Raw genomic sequence first — 21,044 nt, 5'->3', positions numbered from 1 at the left:
AATTTTTAACTCCAAACATTTGTATATATACATGTATATATGTGTAAAGTCATATAAAATGACCAAGCAGGACATAAAACAAACTGTGAACAAGATACCTACAGGGAGAAAATGAAACTGGAAAAGTTCTAATTTTTTAATCCATAAACTTATTCATTTGGACTTCTTAAACATTAGCATCAATTCATACTTCTATTACCTTTACAATTACAAAAATGTTAAAAAGCAAAATAGTGAAAAAGAAACTCAAGAGAACAATTTTGATCAGAAAGGAATTAATAAGCATGGAAATGAAAGGGAACTGAGTTAGGATATAAAATCTTTTCCGACATGTTTTAAGCAACTTTTGAATTCAATCTGCCCAAAACAGCGTAAGTGTGTTAGAGTTCTATTGGATGTCTATTGAAAAAGAATAACAACCGGGACTTCCCTGGTGGCGCACAGTGGTTAAGACTCCAGGCTCCCAATGCAGGGGGCCTGGGTTCGATCCCTGCTCAGGGAACTAGATCCCACACCCATGCCGCAACTAAAAGTTCGCATACTGCAACTAAGGAGCCTGTGCGCCGCAACTAAGGAGCTGGTGAGCTGCAACTAAGAAGCCAGCTTGCCATAACTAAGGAGCCCACGTGCCGCAACTACGGAACTCACGAGCCACAACTAAGACCCGGCACAACCAACCAACCAAATAAATAAATAAAAAAAAAAAAAAAAAAAAAAGAATAACAACTTGTCAGCACTGTAAAGATCCTTTAACATCAAAGTATTTATGTTCCCTCTATGGGTACATACCTGTCTGGCTGATCCACTAGCCTGCCTTACTTTTTCTGCCACTCCTCCTAAAAGCTGTACAAGTTTTGCTTGCTTCAGAAGTTCTTCTCTGAGTCCTTTTCCTCCTACTGAGAGGAGAGCACCCAAAACATGTTCATATCGGGCACCAAACTGTGCATCATGCAGGGCATCCTTGAGGAGCCTAATACAGCAAAATATTTATGTCAGCCACTTCTGAGAAACAGATTAATGTCTCTCAAAATCAATTTAACAAGTTTAATTTTTGGTATCCAGGAATTAATTTTAAGCTATATAAGCAAGTAAAAACTCAGTCATTATTATAGAGCTCTAACATGCCAAATAATTTTGCAATAGAGGGTTTTGTTATTTTCTGGTTTTATTTCTAAAGACATAAAAATTTAGCTTCTTTATAATAATGACTTCAATGAAACAGCTGGTATCAACAGTAAATAGTCCGAGCATACAGTTTAGACTTTGAGTGTCATCTCTGTAAATAACAGAGACAGAAATAAAGTACTTAAGAAAATTTAAATCTTACCAATATAAATTGTGTGCTATCTGTATACTTCCCAATGCCCTGGACAGAAGGAAGCGCACTAATGAACTGTTCAAGTAAATTTCATATTTCAAAGCCTACATGCAAAGAAAAATAAGAATCACTAGTGGTCAAACCCATACTACGTTGTTAGGATAAAATTATCAAAAGATAAACTATATAAATGAAGGATGAAAGGTGATACTGATAAAAATGAAACATGAATTAACTTAGGTGAAATTAATGAAATCAAGCAGAAAAGTACAGACCTGGGAATAACATTCATTAGCTATGTTTAAAAGGCCAATTAAAAAAAAAAAATCAAAGAAAAGTTCAAGTCTGGTTTGTTCTGAGAGTTAAAACCCGAGAATTAAAAATCCAGGTATATATATATAGTTAGTATTTAAGTAGGGCAGCTGATAATAGTGGAAAAAAATTCACACTAAATCCAAATGCAATACACCTCAACATTCCCACACAACAAAAGTACTTTTAATCAAAACAGAAAGGGGATCCCTTAGCAAAGTCCCTACTCATACAAACTGGGGAGAGGGTAAGGAGGGTAGGTAACCTCGTAAAAAACTCACCTGCACAAACTGTGGAAGAAGATCTGTTAGCTCATCATCACTAACAGCCTCAATCCAGGTCACAGCTAGGGACCTCACTTCCTGATCAGCAAATCTAGAAGCATACCACAAAAATCAAGATTTGACAGCGATTTCTTTCTAATGAAGCTCTTTTTCCTGAAAACACAATCTCAATCTATTCCTGACAAAGAATACTCAAATAGCTATTCAAAAGCAATGTGTTTCTTCTCTTTTTCTAGGAAGAAAATCTTATTGTCCTATACACAAATCCAATTTCGTGACTGTTTAGAAACTTTATGAAAATTAATTCTGACCTACATCATAAAAATATAACAAAGTATTCAAAATTTACAACCTCTCTAGATTAGTTTTAAATGATATGATATCCCTTTTTAATAACCTCAACACAAAAGATGTGTTTTATAGAAATATGCATTTATACGGAATTGAATTGCTTTCATGTTAAAACAAAGGGAACTAATCCTGCAACATAATATCTTACTGGAAAAACAATAAAACAGAGCAAATAAATTCAGCCACAGTTAACTTACTTTGAATCAAGAAGCTCCAATGCAGTCAGTGGGTGCAATGGAGGCCACTGCCGAAGCAATGAGTAAGTTTTGGCAAGATTAACCCATTTCCAGTTTGGGGCACTTGCTAGTACTTTAGGAAGACAATTTGGGTGTTTGAGGCAATAATAACGCTTCTCCCACAGAAAGGCTTTATCTTCTTTAGAAAGTCTGAATATGTAACAGAATTAAATCACTTCTTAGTGATATCATAATGACAGTTATAATCTCAATGATTAAAAATACAAAGAAGAAATTTATTCCTTTTAGGACAGCCACTTGTTGGTAGAATCATTAATACTAATTTGGAATAGAAAAACGCAATGTACAGCAAACACCACTAATTTACCCTAATTTGGGGGATGGAAAGAAATCATTCTGCCTTGATAAAAGAGTCTTAGTTAAGAAGAAGAAGGATAATTCAGCACAATAAAATTTATTGAGCTCTAACCAGATGCCAGGCACTGGAAATCAGAGTTGGCTACGCAGAACAAGAGACAGCAAGGATTTCATCATTTTATAAAAGTAAAATCAAATGTCATGCCAAAAACAAATGCTATTACAAAATTTTAGAAGATGACTATATAGCTCATTTGAGGAATATTCAAAATAAAAAGAACTTGTCTTGGAAATTCTAATTTACTGTTAATGACAGATGTTTATGTGAATGAAATATTTCACTACTTATCTACCTACCCTTGTGTATATAATCCATGCATTGAATTGAAATGTATTTCACATGGAATACTAAAAAAAAAAATCAAGTATTGCAAAAAGGTACACAATTAAGATTCTCCTTCCAATTCCCCTCCCAGTGGCAACTGCCTAACCTCGTATATTCTTCCAGAAGTAGTCTATTCATATAGAAGCATACACAAAGGTGTATGTAGATTCTCTTCTTTTCCTATATGTTAATGGTAACACACTATACACACTATCCTGCTACTTATTTTGTTCATTTAACATCTTACATATTAGTACATATAGCTATAACTTCATTCTTAATAGTTACATAGTACTGTTGGATAAATGTACCGTAATTTAACCCGTTAATGAACATTCCCTATCAGTTTTATAATAACCCAAATAAACACTGCAATGAATATTCTTGTCTCCACAAGCAAATATAAAAGGGTTTTCTCTAAAATACACTATAACTAACTGGAAGTGGAATTGTTAGGTCAGACTACGGACACTGCGACCTTTATAGATTTTGCCAAATTGCTCTCCAAAAGCTTTTAGAGTTCTGCCAACAGTATAATTCCCATTTTCTGTATCCCATCAATACCTTATATAATGAGACATTTTAATTTTTAACAATCTGATGTGTGAAATGGTGTCTTTTATTAACTTATAATTCCTTGATTATTGAGAGGTTGAACAAATTTTTTCAGATGTTTAAAAGGTACTGTATTTCTTTTCCAAAGAATTACCCATTCATATTCTTGTCTACCACTGTGTTGTCCGTTTTTCTACTTATATGAAAAGGTCCTTCATATATTAAGGATACAGATTATAGTTCCCAATCTATCGTTTACCTTTTCATTATGTAAAAAAATTGACCTGTACAAATTTCTAAATTTTATGTAGTCATATAGTCTTTTTATACAATTAAAAAAAGAAAAAAAGAACTTTCCATATCAGGAACATTGCTAAATCATCAGGGCATTTAATAAACCATTAACTTGAACTTTACATTGTAAGAGATACCCAGGCAAAACAGAATCAAAGGAATGTACCCAAGTGATGAGTCTCTGTGAAGAATATCAAGAAGTTTCCCTTTTACATCATTCTCCAATGTTTCTAAGTTGTGTTGCTGTATAATGCTTCTGTCAACTTGAGGAGTGGTATAAATGATATCAAATGTAGGAGAAGGAAAATCAACCTTAAAAATTAACAGAAGTTGATTAAATTATAGCTGAAAAGTCCACATATTTGCTACATTAACTTGTTTTTGATTTTTCTTAGCCATCAGGGTGATAATACCAAACATTAAATTAATGCTTCTGTCCTTTTATTAAAAGTGATTACCATTACTGGTAATTCTCAATAGCACATGTACTACTTGGGATTGGTGTAAGTGCATATTTTACTGTTTCTCAGAAATAGGAAATGGTTTATTGACATTTAAATTAAATATAGATCCTAAGATCGAAACGAGATTAGGCTTCTTTAGTAACAACCCAGATCATGGTACACATATACTTTTCATAAAGAATTCAAATTTGAACCTTTCCACGTGTCAGGAAGTATCATTACCTGTAACACTATTCTTTCCATCACATATCCTTTTTTGGGGACTGTTCCAGGAACAGGATTTGTATGTGATGAAGTCCAAAGATACAGAAGTTTAGTTCCACATGTTAAAAACCTTCATGAATGTAAACAGAAGAATACTGTGGATTTCATCTTAAAAATTACTTCAAAACTCACAACACATGGTAATGAATTTGAAATGTTAATAATCAAATATTTATTAAGCATCCTCTATATAAAAAGAACATGTCAGAAGGAGTCACTCTCCATAGTGTACTTTCACTTCAGTATTTAGGTACTAAGTATGGGAGTTAGAACAAAAGGAGGGAAGATGAAGCAACATTATCTTGGGAGAATCGGGGCTCAGGATAGAAGACAAGATGGGTAAAGTCTCAGAGTCACCTGTCCCCAAAACAACTTCTATAAATAGGAAGGTGAAGGATAGTCTTTGAAGATCATCTACAGAGGAACACATCTCAAGATGGTGGTTTGGATTTCACAACTGCTCCTTGACTTTTACCATAACAAAAACGCATGCCAAGAAAACCAGTATCTACTTTGTGCCAAAGCACTAATCATTTGAGATGAGAAGTTTCATCTGTTTGTGACCAGGGGTCAGCAAATTTTTCTGTAAAGGGCCAGACAGCAAATATTTGGGGCTTTCTGGGCTATACAATCTCTGTCAGAGACTCAACTCTGCTAGTATAGTGCCAAAGCAGCCATGAACAATACATTTCAAAAAATGTGTGCTGTGTTCTAACAAAACTGTATTTACAAAAAACAGGCAGTGGTCCGGAGGATGCTGACCCTTGCCCTAGACTACCAATTTATTGTCTACTGAAATTAAAAACATTTACCAATAAAGATATTGATATGTCTTTACACAGAAGAAATTTCTGAAAAATAACATGAGACATAAAAGCAGGAAACTATAAACTTCATCAAACTTTGCTCATTTTATTCAAACAGCAAATATCCTTCCCAAAACTAGACTCCAGTCTTAATGTTTTCTCTAGCAGGTTAACAGCCTTTGAATCTTTGGCACAGGAATTCCCTGGCAGTCCAGTGGTTAGGACTCCGCGCTTCCACTGCAGGGGGCCTGGGTTCAATCTCGGAGAACTGAGATCCTGCAAGCTGCGCGAGGCGGCCAAAAAAAAAAAAAATCTTTGACACATATATTCTGTCTACTTTAGAACCACCCTCACCCTCAACTAGATTATTTGAAGGCAAATTCTGATATTATTTTATCTGCAAATACTTTTATGTATCTCTAAATGACAAACACCTTAATTTAAACATAATTGCAACAGAAACTTCCCTGGTGGCCCAGTGGCTAAGACTCCGCACTCCCAATGCAGGGGGCCCGGGTTCAATCCCTGGTAAGGGAACTAGATCCCACGTGCTGCAACTAAGAGTTCACATGCTGCAACTAAAGATCCTGCATGCCGCAACTAAAAGATACCGTGTGCCGCAACTAAGACCCGGCGCAGCCAAATAAATATTTAAACATAATTACAACAAAATAATTAAAAATAATTACTCAAAGTTATTAGCTATCTAGTCAGCACTCAAATTTCTCTGATTGTCTCTAAAAAAAATTTTTTTTAACAGTTGGTTTGTTTGAATAAGGATACAAGCAAGATCCAACATGTGCATTGGTTGATATGTCTTTTAAAGTATCTTTTAAATCAAGGGTCAACAAACTCCAGACTGTCACCTTGTTTTGTAAATAAACTTTTACTAAAATAAAGCCACACTCATTCATTTACATATTGCCTATCTATCACTGCTTTTGCCTTTGCTTTTACATTTGTGACAGAGACAACATGACCTACAAAGCCTCAACTACTTCTATCTGGTCCTCTTAACAAAGTTTGCCAACTCTTGTTTTAATCCATACATTCTTCTTTTTTATCCCCCGTTATTTGTTGAAGAATCCAGGTGTTCTGTTCTGAGAATTTTCTACATCCTGGATTTTACTGAGTGCATTCCTCTGGTATCATTTAGCATGTCCCTTTATCTCCTATATTTTCTGTAATAGATCTAAAGGTTTGATCTGATTCAGGGTTAGTTATGTGGCAAGAATACTTAATACTTTGTAGGTGGTACTGTATACCACTAGTTCCTGATGCATCAAATAAAGAAGCACACATTGGTATATCTCTCCTTCTTTGATGTGAAGATAATCGGTTTGTTCAAGTGCTATCAGTCTAAATCATCCATTATAAAGTTCCAGAAAACTTAATCACAATGGTTTTAAACAAGCATTAATAAATCAATGTCAACCAAGAATGCTTTTGACCACAGTGGATATTTGGCAATGTCTGGAGACATTTTTGTTGGCAACTAGGGGGTACTACTGGCATTTAGTGGGCAGAAGCCAAGGATGCCACCAAACATCCCACAGTGTACAGGACAGTCTCCCACGGCAAAGAATTACCTGGCCCAAAATGTCAACAGTGCCAAGACTGAGATTTCCTGGCCTAAATCTACTATTTCAGTAGGGGCTGCAAAACTGTAATATTCTGTCATTCCTTCTGCATCTATTAGCTGGAATTTTTCTGTAAAAAACTTTCTCACATCAATTATTTGGTAATCCTGAGACACAACTATAAAGGAACAGCAGCTTAAATGCTTGATTCAGTTTATTTAAAAATGAGTTAAGAACTCATTTATCATTGAGGTTGACTGAAATGCCTGTAAATCATTTGGCTTTCATGATAGTAACTTCATCAGGCTGTATGCAGGTTATATCTTAAACATAAATTAATTTTGAAAGAATTTCAAGACCAGGACTTCTGATCACTGTACTACAGTACGTTAACAGACTAAATCATTAACACTTTCTCTATATGTATTAATATAAAATCATCTTCCCTCTTAATTTCTGAGCATTTTTTGAATGTTAAATCCTAACATTACCTAGATTGACTACACTACTTGCCAAAGTCTCAAGATTAACAGCATCAGCTCACTGTTTTAAACAGTAGAGTGCTGGATGCAACTATTTAATTGTCTAACAGAAGTCGGGGCTTCCCTGGTGGCGCAGTGGTTGGGATTCCGCCTGCCGATACGGGGGGCGTGGGTTCGTGTCCCGGTCTGGGAGGATCCCGCATGCCGCGGAGCAGCTGGGCTCGTGGGCTCGTGGGCCGTGGCCGCTGGGCCTGCGCATCCGGAGCCTGTGCTCAGCGGCGGGAGGGGCCGTGGCGGTGGGAGGGCAGCGTACCGCATAAAAAAAAAAGTCAACTGCCCTTCCCCTTACTCTTTTGAATTTTGAAAGAATGTCATTCATCCAATAAAAAACATTTATTAATAGTCAAAAAAAGTTGCAAAAAATGACAGTACTTCTCAAATGAAGTAAAGACTCCTGGTGCTTTCAAGAGCACGAAGGTTTTCAAAACTGACTCATTTATAAAAATTAATGATAATGATATAATTACATTTAATTTTCTCACATAACTATTCCCTGACACTAATTTATCAAAGACAATTGAGGACTTCCCTGGTGGAGCCCTGGTTAAGAATCCGCCTGCCAATGCAGGGGACACAGGTTCGACCCCTGGTCTGGGAAGATCCCACATGCCACGGAGCAACTAAGCCCGTGTGCCACAACTTCTGAGCCTGTGCTCTAGAGCCCGCAACCCACAAATACTGAGCCCGAGTCCCACAACTACTGAAGCCCGCAATCCTAGAGCCCGTACTCCGCAACAAGAGAAGCCACCGCATTAAGAAGCCCGTGCACCGTAACGAAGAACAGCTCCTGCTCATTGCAACTAGAGAAACCCCACGCACAGCAACGAAGACCCAATGCAGCCATAAATAAATAAATAAATTTATAGGGGTGGGGGGGGAAAGACAATTGAGAACACAATTCTCCTCCTTTATGGGGCCAATATTCTGTTTCAGAGTAGTCATGGATTATATTTAGCAAACGGTTCTAAATATACATCATTAACAGCAATTTCTTTTTTTTAAATTTTTAAATTTTTTGGCTGTGTTGGGTCTTGGTTGCAGTGTGCGGGCTTTCTCTAGTTGTGGCGAGCAGGGGCTACTCTTCGTTGCAGTGCATGGACTTCTCATTGCAGAGGCTTCTCTTGTTGCGAAACACGGGCTCTAGGCGCACGGGCTTCAGTAGTTGTGGCATGTGGGCTCAGTAGTTGTGGCTCGCGGGCTCTAGAGCACAGGCTCAGTAGTTGTGACGCATGGGCTTAGCTGCTCTGTGGCATGTGGGATCTTCCTGGACCAGGGCTCGAACCCAGGTCCCCTGCATTGGCAGGTGGATTCTTAACCACTGTGCCACCAGGGAAGTCCTAATAGCAATTTCTTCAACTGCTTTTATCTAGCCTTTGGCAGTTCAGAATTATGTCAGGTGTCAAACAAAATTTGAGCCCAAAAGAAGTTATAGAATAAAAAAATCTTAAACTGCCTCCTCACATATAGGGGGAGTGACTATAAGAAAAGAAAAATGTGTGAATAAATGCTATATTTAAGTACATAAGAATAATTCAAAAACAAAACTAATGAAGTCAGTGTTTCAAACACCACATGATTTTTAAAATGATTACTGGAAATTCAAACTGTGTTTGTCATTTAAGAGGAAAAAGGAAGTAGAACTAGATTAGCAGAATTTAACTCTTATTTTTTAATTGTTTTATTGTAGGTTAAATAGATCAGTTATTAAGTCATTTCCCCAAAACTGTCCCATGGGACACAATGTTTTAAAAGATGTATTCTAGAACAAAAAAAGTACTATGGTATCAAATAAGTCTGAGAATGGTAATATAGGATAATGTTAAGAACACAGACCCTGGGGCCAAACTGCCTATATTCAAATCCCACTTCTGCCACTTACTAGCTAAGCGCCCAAGGGCAAGGCACTTTGATTCTCCCCTCTGTAAAAAGGGATAATAATAATACCTACCTTCATAGGGTTGTTGTGAGGTATATAAGGCTATGTATACAGCACTCAGACTAATACCCAGCATACAGTAAATGTTATGTATTTATAATTACAGTAATATTATTATTAAACACAGTAGGCTTCTTGACTGCAGAACTTTAGAGATACTTTAATATGCTAATGTCCATTATCATGCTCCAAAGTGTTATCACGTGCTATATCAAACATTCCAAACTTATTCAATTAAATTTTTTTTCATTTAGGAAAACACTTGATGGTCTCATGGAACATATTATTACTTAAAACATAATCAAAATAGCTGAAAGGCCAGCTACATTATCCCAATGGCTATTAGTAGACACAAAGTTCAAAAGGAATTCCTTTAACCCTAAGGATCAATTAATTTTGCATACATGTGGGACTTTTGAAGATTAAAGGCCAGGGGTCCATAGCAGTAAGGGTAGATCAGTTAGGTAAAGGGAATAATACGCAGTTGTAGACTCTCTTAAACTGGAGAAGGATGGGGAAGAGATGCGAAGAGGGAAAGTGGAGTTTGTGGGGTTTTTTTGTTTTTTTTTTTTGCTGTACAAGGACCTCTAACTGTTGTGGCCTCTCCCGTTGCGGAGCACAGGCTCTAGACGCGCAGGCTCAGCGGTCATGGCTCACGCGCCTAGCTGCTCTGCAGCATGTGGGATCTTCCCGGACCAGGGCACGAACCCATGTCCCCTGCATTGGCAGGCGGACTCTCAACCACTGCGCCACCAGGGAAGCCCCTGTGGGGTTTTTTAAAAATATATCAAAGGAACTTGTAAGACCACGAGTATTAGGTCATAACATAATGCTTTCCATAAATTACAATTAAAGAATGAACTGGCTGCTGCTTTTCTTCTGGAATAGTGAGTGGCAAACAATCCTTTGAATACCCATATAGATATGTTCAAACTATAGGAGTACAACTTTGGTTTCCTCTGTGTCTCTGAAATGACCTCCTTTAATCACATCGGAAAAAATGAGGCAACTCATTATCTCATCACCTACGTCACTGTTCCCCACTCAACTCTCTACCCAATTCTGATGCTGCAAGTGTGTCCACAGTAACTCACCATTACAACTCAGTAACACTTACCGTTTAAAGTCAAAAAGAGGTAAAGAAACTTTGCCCAAGGCTTCTGGCCCCTTTCTCTGCTTATTAGAATCAGGGGAACTTCCACTGCTCTGATTTAAAATTCCAAAAAGAGTAAGGTGAAGTAGTGATTCTAATGGCAATTGTGATATCTGGATGGGAAAAATGATTCTATGGGGGGAAAATGTATTAATAGAAAAAACAAATTAGACTGAATATGAAGTTTAATGCTTTAACGAGACTGACAATCTTAGGTATTTTATTTGACTCATCAAATAATCTTTAATCCTGAGTAACCTTTACTTAAGCAGTAAGCTTCGCTAACAAATACTATAAAAATCTTAAATAAATTTCATTATAATTTCAAACACATAACGTTTCTCTCTTCAAAAATTTGTTAATACTTTTACTTAAGACTGCCAATGTCAATTTCTAGGCAAAATAATAATCATTTTTATTTCCTTTAGGAAAAGCTAGATGAATGTTTATTTCTGATTCGAGATTTACGTGTGCACATACATACACAGACAGACATATATGTTTACCAGTGTTTTGTTTTTGTTTTTTTTAAATCTGAAAGGACACATAAGGCCAACAGTGGTCACTCTGAGGAGCGATGAGATGGTTAAGAGTTGAAAATAAAGTGACACTTTCCACCCCACATGCATTTTTGTATTATTTGATTGCTTTGACAGACATGTGCTATTTTTATAATTAAAAAAATAAAAGAAAAATAGGAAACCATTAAATAAATGCAGAATAAAAAGTAAAAAGTTCTGCAATTGCCTCCTTGTCTAAATAATGAAAGCATTCCCTTAGTTTGAAGACAATATTTTAAAAATATTAACAGTGCAAAATATCATCTTGTACATGGATTTAAGATAATTTTAAAAATCTGTTAACCAAGAACTAGGCTTCCTATATACAGTGTTACAGAATAAATACTGAACTAAAGCAGTGTTATAAAAAACCATCTTTGTAGAATTATACGTAACTTTAACTTGACAAAGCCTAGGAAGAACTGATGGCACCTTCTGCAATTTAACAATATGAAGATTTAAAAGAATATTTCAGATTTTTAAATGAGAATTTCAGTCCATTCTATAGAATTGTATCTAGAAGAGACTTTAAGATATCAGTAAGAATTTAACGAATTTTAATGGAACTTGTAATTAAAACTGAAAGCTGTATGCATAAATGGATAAAAGTAAAGAACACGGCATACTGAAAGAATAAAAAGCCAGAAATTTCACTTACAGTTCATCCCATTTAATAAGATAGAAGAAATTCTTATAAGTGCCAACCTTCTTTGATTGAATAGGCTTAAAAAGATCCTTTCCATTGTAAGTCAGGGAACATATCAAGAAGTATTTTTCATAACTGAGAAAAGAGATTAATTTAATTTTTATTTGATAATACAAATTAGTTAACTAATCAAATATGTATCATTAGCCATTCTTACCTAAAAGTGACTATTATCTGAAATAATTTGGTTACCATTCACTTGAATTTATGGAAAAACATCTAAAATTTAAGTATTGCAAATCCTACAAAAATAGAGGCATAGCAAAGGGAATACCGAAGGGAACATATACCACTAGGTGCCAGTCTAAAGGAGCTGTATTGATACCAGCTGGAGAATTTATCTCAATTTTGTGCTCAGTTAGTTACTAGCTTTAGATTTTAGTTAAATGACACTGAATAATTCTTCATTTCTAGGTAAATTCTAGGAAGTAATAGTACAAACATTTATCTCCCCTAGGTGCTATTTTCCTTTGCTAAGCCACTGAAATAGAGTCAGTTTAGCATATTAATGGTGCATGGGCCTGAGTTGCACTGAGCCAGTCTTCCTAATCTATTAGGAGGCTTCCATCCAAGGGGACAGATGCTATTGCATTCTTTCACTGGACAGCAATGATTTAGCCCCTAACTGCTACAAGTACAAAGCCGGGTAATTCAGTCAGGCAATCTTGTAGAGCAGGAGTTTTAGGTTCAATAAAACTGTATTCTACTAGTACTCTAACTTACTGCTAGGCTTACCCATTAACCATTTTGTTCATACAATCTGTTAATCATTCTAAATATATTTCAAATCTAATCTCACTGGTTCACAAAGCTAACTATTTAATTGCTTTTCTCAACCTTCTCCTTTTTTTTTTTTTTTTTTGGTCATGCTGCTCGGCTTGCATCATCTTAGTTCCCCAACAAGGAATTGAACCCATGCCCTGGACAGTGCAAGCACGGAATCCTAACCACTGGAACCACCAGGGAATTCCCTCAACCTCTTTTTAAATCAGCATTCTATTGGGAGTTCCAGGTGGGCTAGTGGTTAGGATTCCAAGCTTTCATTACTGTGGTCCAGGTTCAATCCCTGGTGAGGGAACTGAGATCCCGCAAGCTGTGCGGTGTGGCCAAAAAAAAAAAAAAAAAAAAATCAGCATTGTATTAACTTTCCTTCCATCTTAATTATCACTGTGTTGTTTTCTACTGAGTATTTGTTCTCCTCATTAGTGTCCCTAAATTTAATTGTGTGTATACATGGTTTTGTATGGAGGATGTGGAGGGTATTATCTCTGTAACTATTTAAAAGAATGAAATACCTTTAGAGACCAATAGTACCCATTTAAATGCAAGTTCCAAGAGGGCAAAGATTTTTTGCTGCCTTGTTTACTGCTGAATCCCTAGTACTAAGAATACGGCCCACAGATGGTGCTCAGTAAATATTTACTGAATGAATTAATATACCACTTTCAAGTCATTATATTATATATTACCTAATGCTCAGTTTATGTTCTAAAGCAGAATTTATGTTTGGTATCTATAACTAGGCTTTATTTTATAGCTATTATATATATATATATATATATATATATATATATATAGCTATTATAAAACAATTTCATTAAAAATATTCAATTTGCGGGCTTCCCTGGTGGCACAGTGGTTGAGAGTCCGCCTGCCGATGCAGGGGACACGGGTTTGTGCCCCGGTCCAGGAGGATCCCACATGCCGCGGAGCGGCTAGGCCCGTGAGCCATGGCCGCTGGGCCAGCACGTCCGGAGCCTGTGCTCTGCAACGGGAGTGGCCACAACAGTGAGAAGCCCGCGTACCGCAAAAAAGAAAAAAAAATTCAATTTGGGCTTTTCAGTTTATACTAATCTTTTCCAAATAAGTTGAAGGTGGCAAACTTTTTGGCACTGACAAAAAAATCAAAAAGGAAAAACCCATATTAAAAATTCAATAGAAGAAGTATGCTCTTGCATACTTCAAAGTCTAGCAAAGAGTAAACTGTAAACTACTAAAGAGGGGACAAAAATGTGCTATAGTCCCATTACCCTGGTTCTAAAGGAAAGGCAGAAATAGCAGTCATAAATTGACTAATTTATTAACTAGCATTTGCCCTTGTAAGTTTAAACATATTTTCCTGCCTTTTCTGTACGTAGTGGGGGTGATATTTTTTATTAGAACAGCATCAAATATCTCTGTAATCTTTAGGAAAACCACAAAGGTATCTGGTGGATCACGTATCATCCATTTAAATGCCAAGGTAACAGTGGATGCTGACATTTTTCAAGATTAGATTAGCTTCTAGGTGAAGCTATACATATCTCCTTTTAAATAGTTACTTACTTTGATACCCAGTTACTCGAAATTCCATGTGCAGCAAAAATTGTAAACTGGAGCTGTTCCATTGTGGTCCATGCTTCCTTGATGTTCCTGTTACTGTGGGCACAGTCTACAGAACCCCTACCAGAATTTGCATGGAGTCTGAGAAGGTCATAAATTGCTGCAGTTAACTGGTCCATGCTTACTTGAACAGGATTTTCAGGATTCAGTGAGCCTAGGTTTAAAGAAATTGTTAATATAATTCTCCGAAAAAGCAACAATTACTCCTAAAATTTAAGGAACTTCAATACATACCTCTAGTTGAACTCTTGCTAGTGTCTCCTCCTCCAGACAGTGAAGTCACCTGCTTACATACATACAAATTAGTGAGAAAATCACCCATGACGTAATATAAAATGTTTACCTTTTATTTCAATACATTTATTAAATTCTATATCAAAGAAATCCTTCATAGGAGAAACTTCCCAAGTGTCCGCAGAATAAAACAATAAAAAAAGACTGCAAAAAGAAAATGAATATCCCAAATCAAATAAAGAGATGATTTTTTTTTCTTTGCGGTACGCGGGCCTCTCACTGCTGCAGCCTTTCCCGTTGCAGAGCACAGGCTCCAAACGCGCAGGCTCAGCGGCCCTGTGGCATGTGGGATCTTCCCGGACCGGGGCACGAACCCGTGTCCCCTGCATCGGCAGGTGGACTCTCAACCACTGCGCCACCAGGAAGCCCAGAGATGACTTTTAATATGAAGAAAATGCATTTCCATTACTTGCTCTACTATTAGCATGATAAGCATATCCTTAAAGAAACTAGACTCTACTTATTACCCTTTAGTGTCTCAAAAAAAGCTCTTATAATTATTCGAATTGAGCTCTCCTTCTACTCTCTGCTCCTTTATCCAGCAAATGAATATGAGTAGAAGCCTCAGACAACATTAGGACCATGGCAGTTTATCACCTCCAAGTGATTTCAGACATATTTTTTAATTTATAAAAACAAGCACATAATAAGAAAGGAAAAAACAAACAAACAAAACACGAGAGACCCAAATTTCTATATACCATAAGAATAGGCTCTCTGTGAGAATGAATGGATTAAGCTAGCTCCTAAACATTTGTTGAGGAACATGCCAACAATGTAACTTTTCCTTTCTTTAAATTTATCATGTCTTGTGATCTTTCTCTCATCCTTCCAATCAAAGCTATGAACATCCCTCTGAAAATAGTTAATTAAATCCCGGTGGAAACATCATGGGGAGAACTTTTACTAAATGCAACAGTATGTTGTCAAGTGAGGGCTCCTAACCTGGTTGCCTCTGAGGCAATTTAAGTCACTATTACTGAGGCTCCTGGGTCTTTCCAATAGGAAGGAGGTATAGTCCAAAGTAGAACTTCCCCGTTGACAATCATGAACACTTCCATCCAGAGGGAGGGAAATGTTAGCTATTACTATCCAGGTCCTTCAAGCGTAGTATTACCTTAAAACCCCAAACCAACTCATTTTTGCCAGAGTTACTCTCTACACACAAAAAGTTCAGTTGGGCATCCACCTATTCAATGTCAACTCTCACAAAGTTTTTCAAGGCAGTCCATCTCCTCTTAGGAATTCCCCACCTTACCAAGTAAGTGACCAAATCAGCTCAAAAGTAAAAGCCAAAGTTAAAACGGTAACACTTGGGCTTCCCTGATGGCACAGTGGTTAAGAATCTGCCTGCCAATGCAGGAGACATGGGTTCAAGCCCTGGTCTGGTTAGATCCCACATGCCGCAGAGCAACTAAGCCCGTGTGCCACATCTACTGAGCCTGCACTCTAGAGCCCACGAGCCACTACTACTGAAGCCTGCGCGCCTAGGGCCCATGCTCTGCAACAAGAGAAACCACCGCGATGAGAAGCCTGCGCACCACAACGAAGAGTAGCCCCCACTCGCCGCAACTAGAGAAAGCCCGCACGAAGCAAGGAAGACCCGACGTAGCCAATACATACATACATATATACATAAATAAAATTTATTTTAAAACAAAACAAAACAAAAAAGGTTAACACTTTGTCTAGCAGTAGCAAGAATCTCCCAGTTTAAGTGACAGATGCTCACTTAAGTACATATTTGCGCGTGATAAAATGCTAATTACTAAAAAATACTCACTTCAGCACTTTTACTCCTCGGAAGATTAACTGCTCTCTTCAGCTTCTTTACTGATTCTGTAATGGCAAGAGTCTCCACACCATCTAAAGCACTGCAGATTTTTCTTACAGCTTTAATTACTTGATCTACCACTCTATGTTGGTTCTTTAAAAATAAAAAGTAAAATAAACATAAGCGTATGAAATTTAAAGGATCTATTTCAGAGATGAAGTAAAAAACCAGACATTTCACATGTGCCTAAGAACAGATATCCTCCTTTACTCTTTTGTGATGAAAAAGAAAAGAAACAAGATAGCTTTTCAATTACATAAGTTACTTTGAAATAGGAAAAAAGCAGGCCTGGTTAATTTTCACTTTGCCTGTACAATTATTCATATGCAAATGCCTTTAATTTCTTATTAGAATCAGAAGCAAAAGCAATAAATCACTAACAAATTATGAAATGACTTAAAAAAGCTAGAGTTCTTTTTAATTTTCATTTTGTGAATAATTTCCACATTAAAAACATCAACACTTCTCGCTCTCCTGCAAAAATCTGGTATCAAAAACCAGGTTGTTCAGAGACTGGTCACAAATTAATAACACTGGGCAACAGTTACTAAAAGTGAGTCAACTTTTCAGCATCATTTGCATCTATACAACCAATACTTTCTAAGTCTTGTCTGATGAAAAAACTTCTGTGAGGACAATCCCTCCTTACTATTCAACCACAGATCATTTCACCATGTGGGTATACATGTACAAATATATTATAAAATAATTTACCTGATGAGGATGATTCAAAAATCCTTCTCCACTCCCCCATCATCGTTTTAAAGTACATATCTCATTAAGAAACAAAAACATTCTTATATAATGGATTAATTCATCAAATATTTACACCAAACTTAAATGCCAAGTACTGTTAGAATGGGCTGAAACTCAGTACTGTACCATCCCTTAAACATTTAAAATTTTCCACCTTTGAGGCTTGGCTACCATAAACCAAATGTTCTCTTCATCTTCACGTGTAAATGAAACCACCTCATTTTCTCAAATACCCAATTACCTTGCAGTCCTCAGATCCCGAAGGTCCCAGCTTTTGCTTACCTGACTTGTATTTCTTATTTTTGCTCTTCCACCTTCATGCAAAAACCTTTCCAGTTTTGAGGCTCGTGCCATTCTCCTATACTATTCTCCATCGTTTTTCATATGCCAGTTATCAATTTATTGTCTATCAGTTCCAAATTCACCCTTCTTTGCTCTACTCTGTGATACGAGAACTTGACCTTACAAACATTTCTCCTTTGCCAGCTAGCACAATGTTAGGTTTTGTCAATAGAGGGCACTGAAAGGACACTCAAAGGCAATAACAGCAGGAAGTTACTTCTCATCAGGGTTCCAGTCCTCTATTTTTAAATTCAGTATGGAAGCCCAGTGGTCCTCAACAACCCGCTCCAGCTGTACCCTCAAGCCATGCTCCTCCAATCTGACAGCTCTACCAAATTTCTTTGCCATAGGCAACCTGTGTGCTCCTGTGATAGCCATACCCTCTTCAAAGAGGCCAAATTTCAGCCTGGGGCTGAGGGAGAGGCTCTATCATAAGTCCTCAAAGTTCCTTCACTATCCACATTACTCCTCAATGTAGAATTGATAATTGCGCTTCTTTGCACCTGTTACTTCTGGACCCCCTCAGAGCAAGGCTGGCACTTTTTTAAGGCCTGACAGCAAATGTTTTAGGCTCTGTGGGTCAAACAGTGTGTCACAATTCAACTCTGCATGAAAACAGACACAGATAACATAAATGAATGAGTAAGGCTGTGTTCCAATAAAACTTTATTTACAAAAACGGGCCAGATTTGTCATGTGAGCCATAATGTGCCAACTCCTGCTTCAGTCCTCTTTTACCCCTTATAGTAATTAATTACCTTTTACTAATTAACAATTCTTTAAATTTCCCTGTTCAAAAAACTACTATAGTTTCTGTTGCCTGACTTGGCCCCTGACTGACTGATCTGCCTTGCCACTGACATGTGGTCACTTCCCCTACTACCTGCCTTATTTTTGCTCTGGACGTTTATCTCTATATTCTATAAGAAGCCTCAGTTACATAAATGTCCATGTGGGGCTTCCCTGGTGGTGCAGTGGTTGGGAGTCCACCTGCCAACGCAGGGGACACGGGTTCGGGCCCTGGTCTGGGAAGATTCCACATGCCACGGAGCAACTAAGCCGTGAGCCACAACTACTGAGCCCTTGTGCCACAACTACTGAAGCCCGCGCTCCTGAAGCCCATGCTCTGCAACAGGAGAGGCCACCGCCGTGAGAGACCCGTGCACGGCAACGAAGAGTGGCCCCCCGCTCACCACAGCTATAGAGGGCCCACACGCAGCAACGAAGACCCAACACAGCCAAAAAAACCTGTCAATGTTGAAAATTCACAGCATCTTCAACCCCATATTTGTACCCTATCAGAATCTTAACCACAATACCATATTCTGATCATAATCTCCTTTGCTTCCAGCCCTCACACCCTCATTCTGACCAAACCTCTCTGAGCTCAGAGACTTCTCTGCTTCTTCTACCAGGCAGCTAGTTCTTCTAAAGAAAATCTCACAACCCTAAAGATCCAACAGTCTCCAATTTCAGCAGGCATCTGCATGCCATTTAACATTCCTTTTACGAGCCCTGGTCAGCTCTCTTTCCCATTCCCCTTAGAAGATGAAGCCAACCATTATTCCCTGCCTCAAAACCCCTACTTGCCACCCTAACTTCATTTTAGTGAAATAAATTAACATCTTATCCCTAGAAAACTAAGACCAGGAGGGATCAAAACTTTGCAACTTCCTGACCTCTCCCATAAACCTACCTAAGAGAAATCAAGACATACATCCACACAAAGACTTATACATGAATGTTTATAGCAGCATTATTCATAATAATTAAAAACTACAAACATTCAAAATGTCAGTTATTGGGTAACTGGATAAATAAAATGTGGTATATCCATACAATGGAAGTATTCAGCAATAAAAAAAAAATTGTGGATACATACTACATGGACAGAGCTTAAGAACAGTATGGTATGTAAAAGAAATCACATGTAAAAGATTACATAAGGTATGATCCATTTACAGGAAATCTCCATTAAAGGCAAATCTACTGAGACGGGAACCAGATCAGTAGTGGTTTGGGGCTGAGGATGGGAATGGGGAATGACTGGAAAGTAGTACACGGAAACTTTTGGGAGTGATGAAAATATCCTATAAGTGGACTGTAGTGACAATTATACAACTCTATGCATTTGCTAAAAGAATCATTGAATTGTACACATCCAATAGGTAAATTTTATAGTATATAAATTATACCTCAATAAAGCTATACAGAGTCACTATTATTTCTGATAAGATGGTCAGTGAAGAGCTCTCTGATTAGACAACATTTGAGCACAGACGTTAATAAACTGAAAGGGTAAGTCATGCAAGTATCTGGGGAAAGAGCATTAAAAGAAGGGATAAGCACAAGGGTCCCAGCTGGGGAGCATACCTGCAGATCAGCTAGAACAAAGGAAGAAAGGGGTAGGAAGCCAGATCAGAGAGGTAGTGGGTCAGAATGTGTAGGGCCTTGAAGCAACAATTAGGGATTTGAATTTTACTGACTGAGATGGTAAACAGTATTTTGAACAAAAGAGTGGCATGATTTAATATTTTTAAGGGTTTACAAATTTTATTAATCTTTTCAAAGAACCATCTTTTGGCTTTGATTTTCTCTTATTTTACATTTGCTTTCTGTGATTATATTCATTTTTTTAAATAATTTTTTTATTTTGGAACAATTTTACAGAAAAGTTGCAAGAATAGTAAAGAGAGTTCTCATTCAACATTAAAGGAAAATGGGTTAAGTAACTTCTTACATAACCATGTTAAATTTGTCAAAACTAAGACATTAACACTCATTCAATTACTATTACCTAAACTGCAGGCTTTCTTCAGATTTCACCAGTTTTTCCACTAATGTATTTTTCCTCTTCTAAGATACAATCCAGGATACCACATTGCATTTAGTGATTTATTTTTAAAAGATAATTTTGGTTGCCTATTGAAGACAGGCTATAGAACGACAGGTAGAAGCTGGAAGACCAGTAAGGAACTACTGTTAACTACTATAGCTGACTAGGAGTATAGTTTTGGTAGTGATGAAGGGTGGTCACATTCTGAATGTATTTTCGAGGCAGAGCTGACAGGAATGAGACTGCATGTGGGATGTGAAATACCTTTTTCTTGAGAAATAAAATATGACTACAAGGTTTTGGCCTGAGCAAATGGAAGGACAGAGTTGCCATTTATTAAGAAGGGGAAGACTGATGAATAGATATGAAGGATAGCATAAAAATTCAGTTTCATATATCTTAAATTTGAGATGTCAGACATTCATATAAAAATATCAAGTAATAGACATTTGAATCTGAAGTGATGATCAACATATGTAGGGTATTTAAGGACATGAGATTAAACGAGATCACCTACGATGTGAATACAGAGAGAA

At 37.2% G+C, this 21,044-nt stretch overlaps 1 protein-coding gene across 9 annotated transcripts in view; it reads right to left on the bottom strand.

Annotated features, from left to right (window-relative positions):
• PIK3C2A (phosphatidylinositol-4-phosphate 3-kinase catalytic subunit type 2 alpha) overlaps positions 1 to 21,044 on the bottom strand; it is a 104,594-nt gene that overhangs the window by 23,799 nt on the left and 59,751 nt on the right. For all 9 annotated transcript variants that reach the window (XR_016393814.1, XM_089915093.1, XM_089915092.1 and 6 more), the window contains 11 exons: positions 16,524 to 16,667; positions 14,681 to 14,729; positions 14,390 to 14,600; positions 12,017 to 12,139; positions 10,763 to 10,930; positions 4,740 to 4,851; positions 4,220 to 4,365; positions 2,463 to 2,651; positions 1,912 to 2,005; positions 1,328 to 1,422; positions 790 to 970 (listed from right to left, as the gene is read on the bottom strand). Coding sequence is in view for 8 of the 9 variants with exons in the window: in XM_089915093.1 (XP_089771219.1) it covers positions 790 to 970; positions 1,328 to 1,422; positions 1,912 to 2,005; positions 2,463 to 2,651; positions 4,220 to 4,365; positions 4,740 to 4,851; positions 10,763 to 10,930; positions 12,017 to 12,139; positions 14,390 to 14,600; positions 14,681 to 14,729; positions 16,524 to 16,667 (1,512 nt within the window). In the remaining variant the exon portion in view is untranslated. The remainder of the gene's footprint in view (positions 1 to 789; positions 971 to 1,327; positions 1,423 to 1,911; positions 2,006 to 2,462; positions 2,652 to 4,219; positions 4,366 to 4,739; positions 4,852 to 10,762; positions 10,931 to 12,016; positions 12,140 to 14,389; positions 14,601 to 14,680; positions 14,730 to 16,523; positions 16,668 to 21,044) is intronic.

The sequence above is a fragment of the Delphinapterus leucas genome, chromosome 7 (genome assembly GCF_059928025.1).
Source record: "Delphinapterus leucas isolate spDelLeu-1000000601 "Yukka" chromosome 7, BTC_Dleu_Yukka2, whole genome shotgun sequence".
Lineage (NCBI taxonomy): Eukaryota > Metazoa > Chordata > Mammalia > Artiodactyla > Monodontidae > Delphinapterus > Delphinapterus leucas.
The sequence above is the reverse complement of the archived record's forward strand: the minus strand, read 5'-3'. Positions and strand labels throughout refer to the sequence as shown.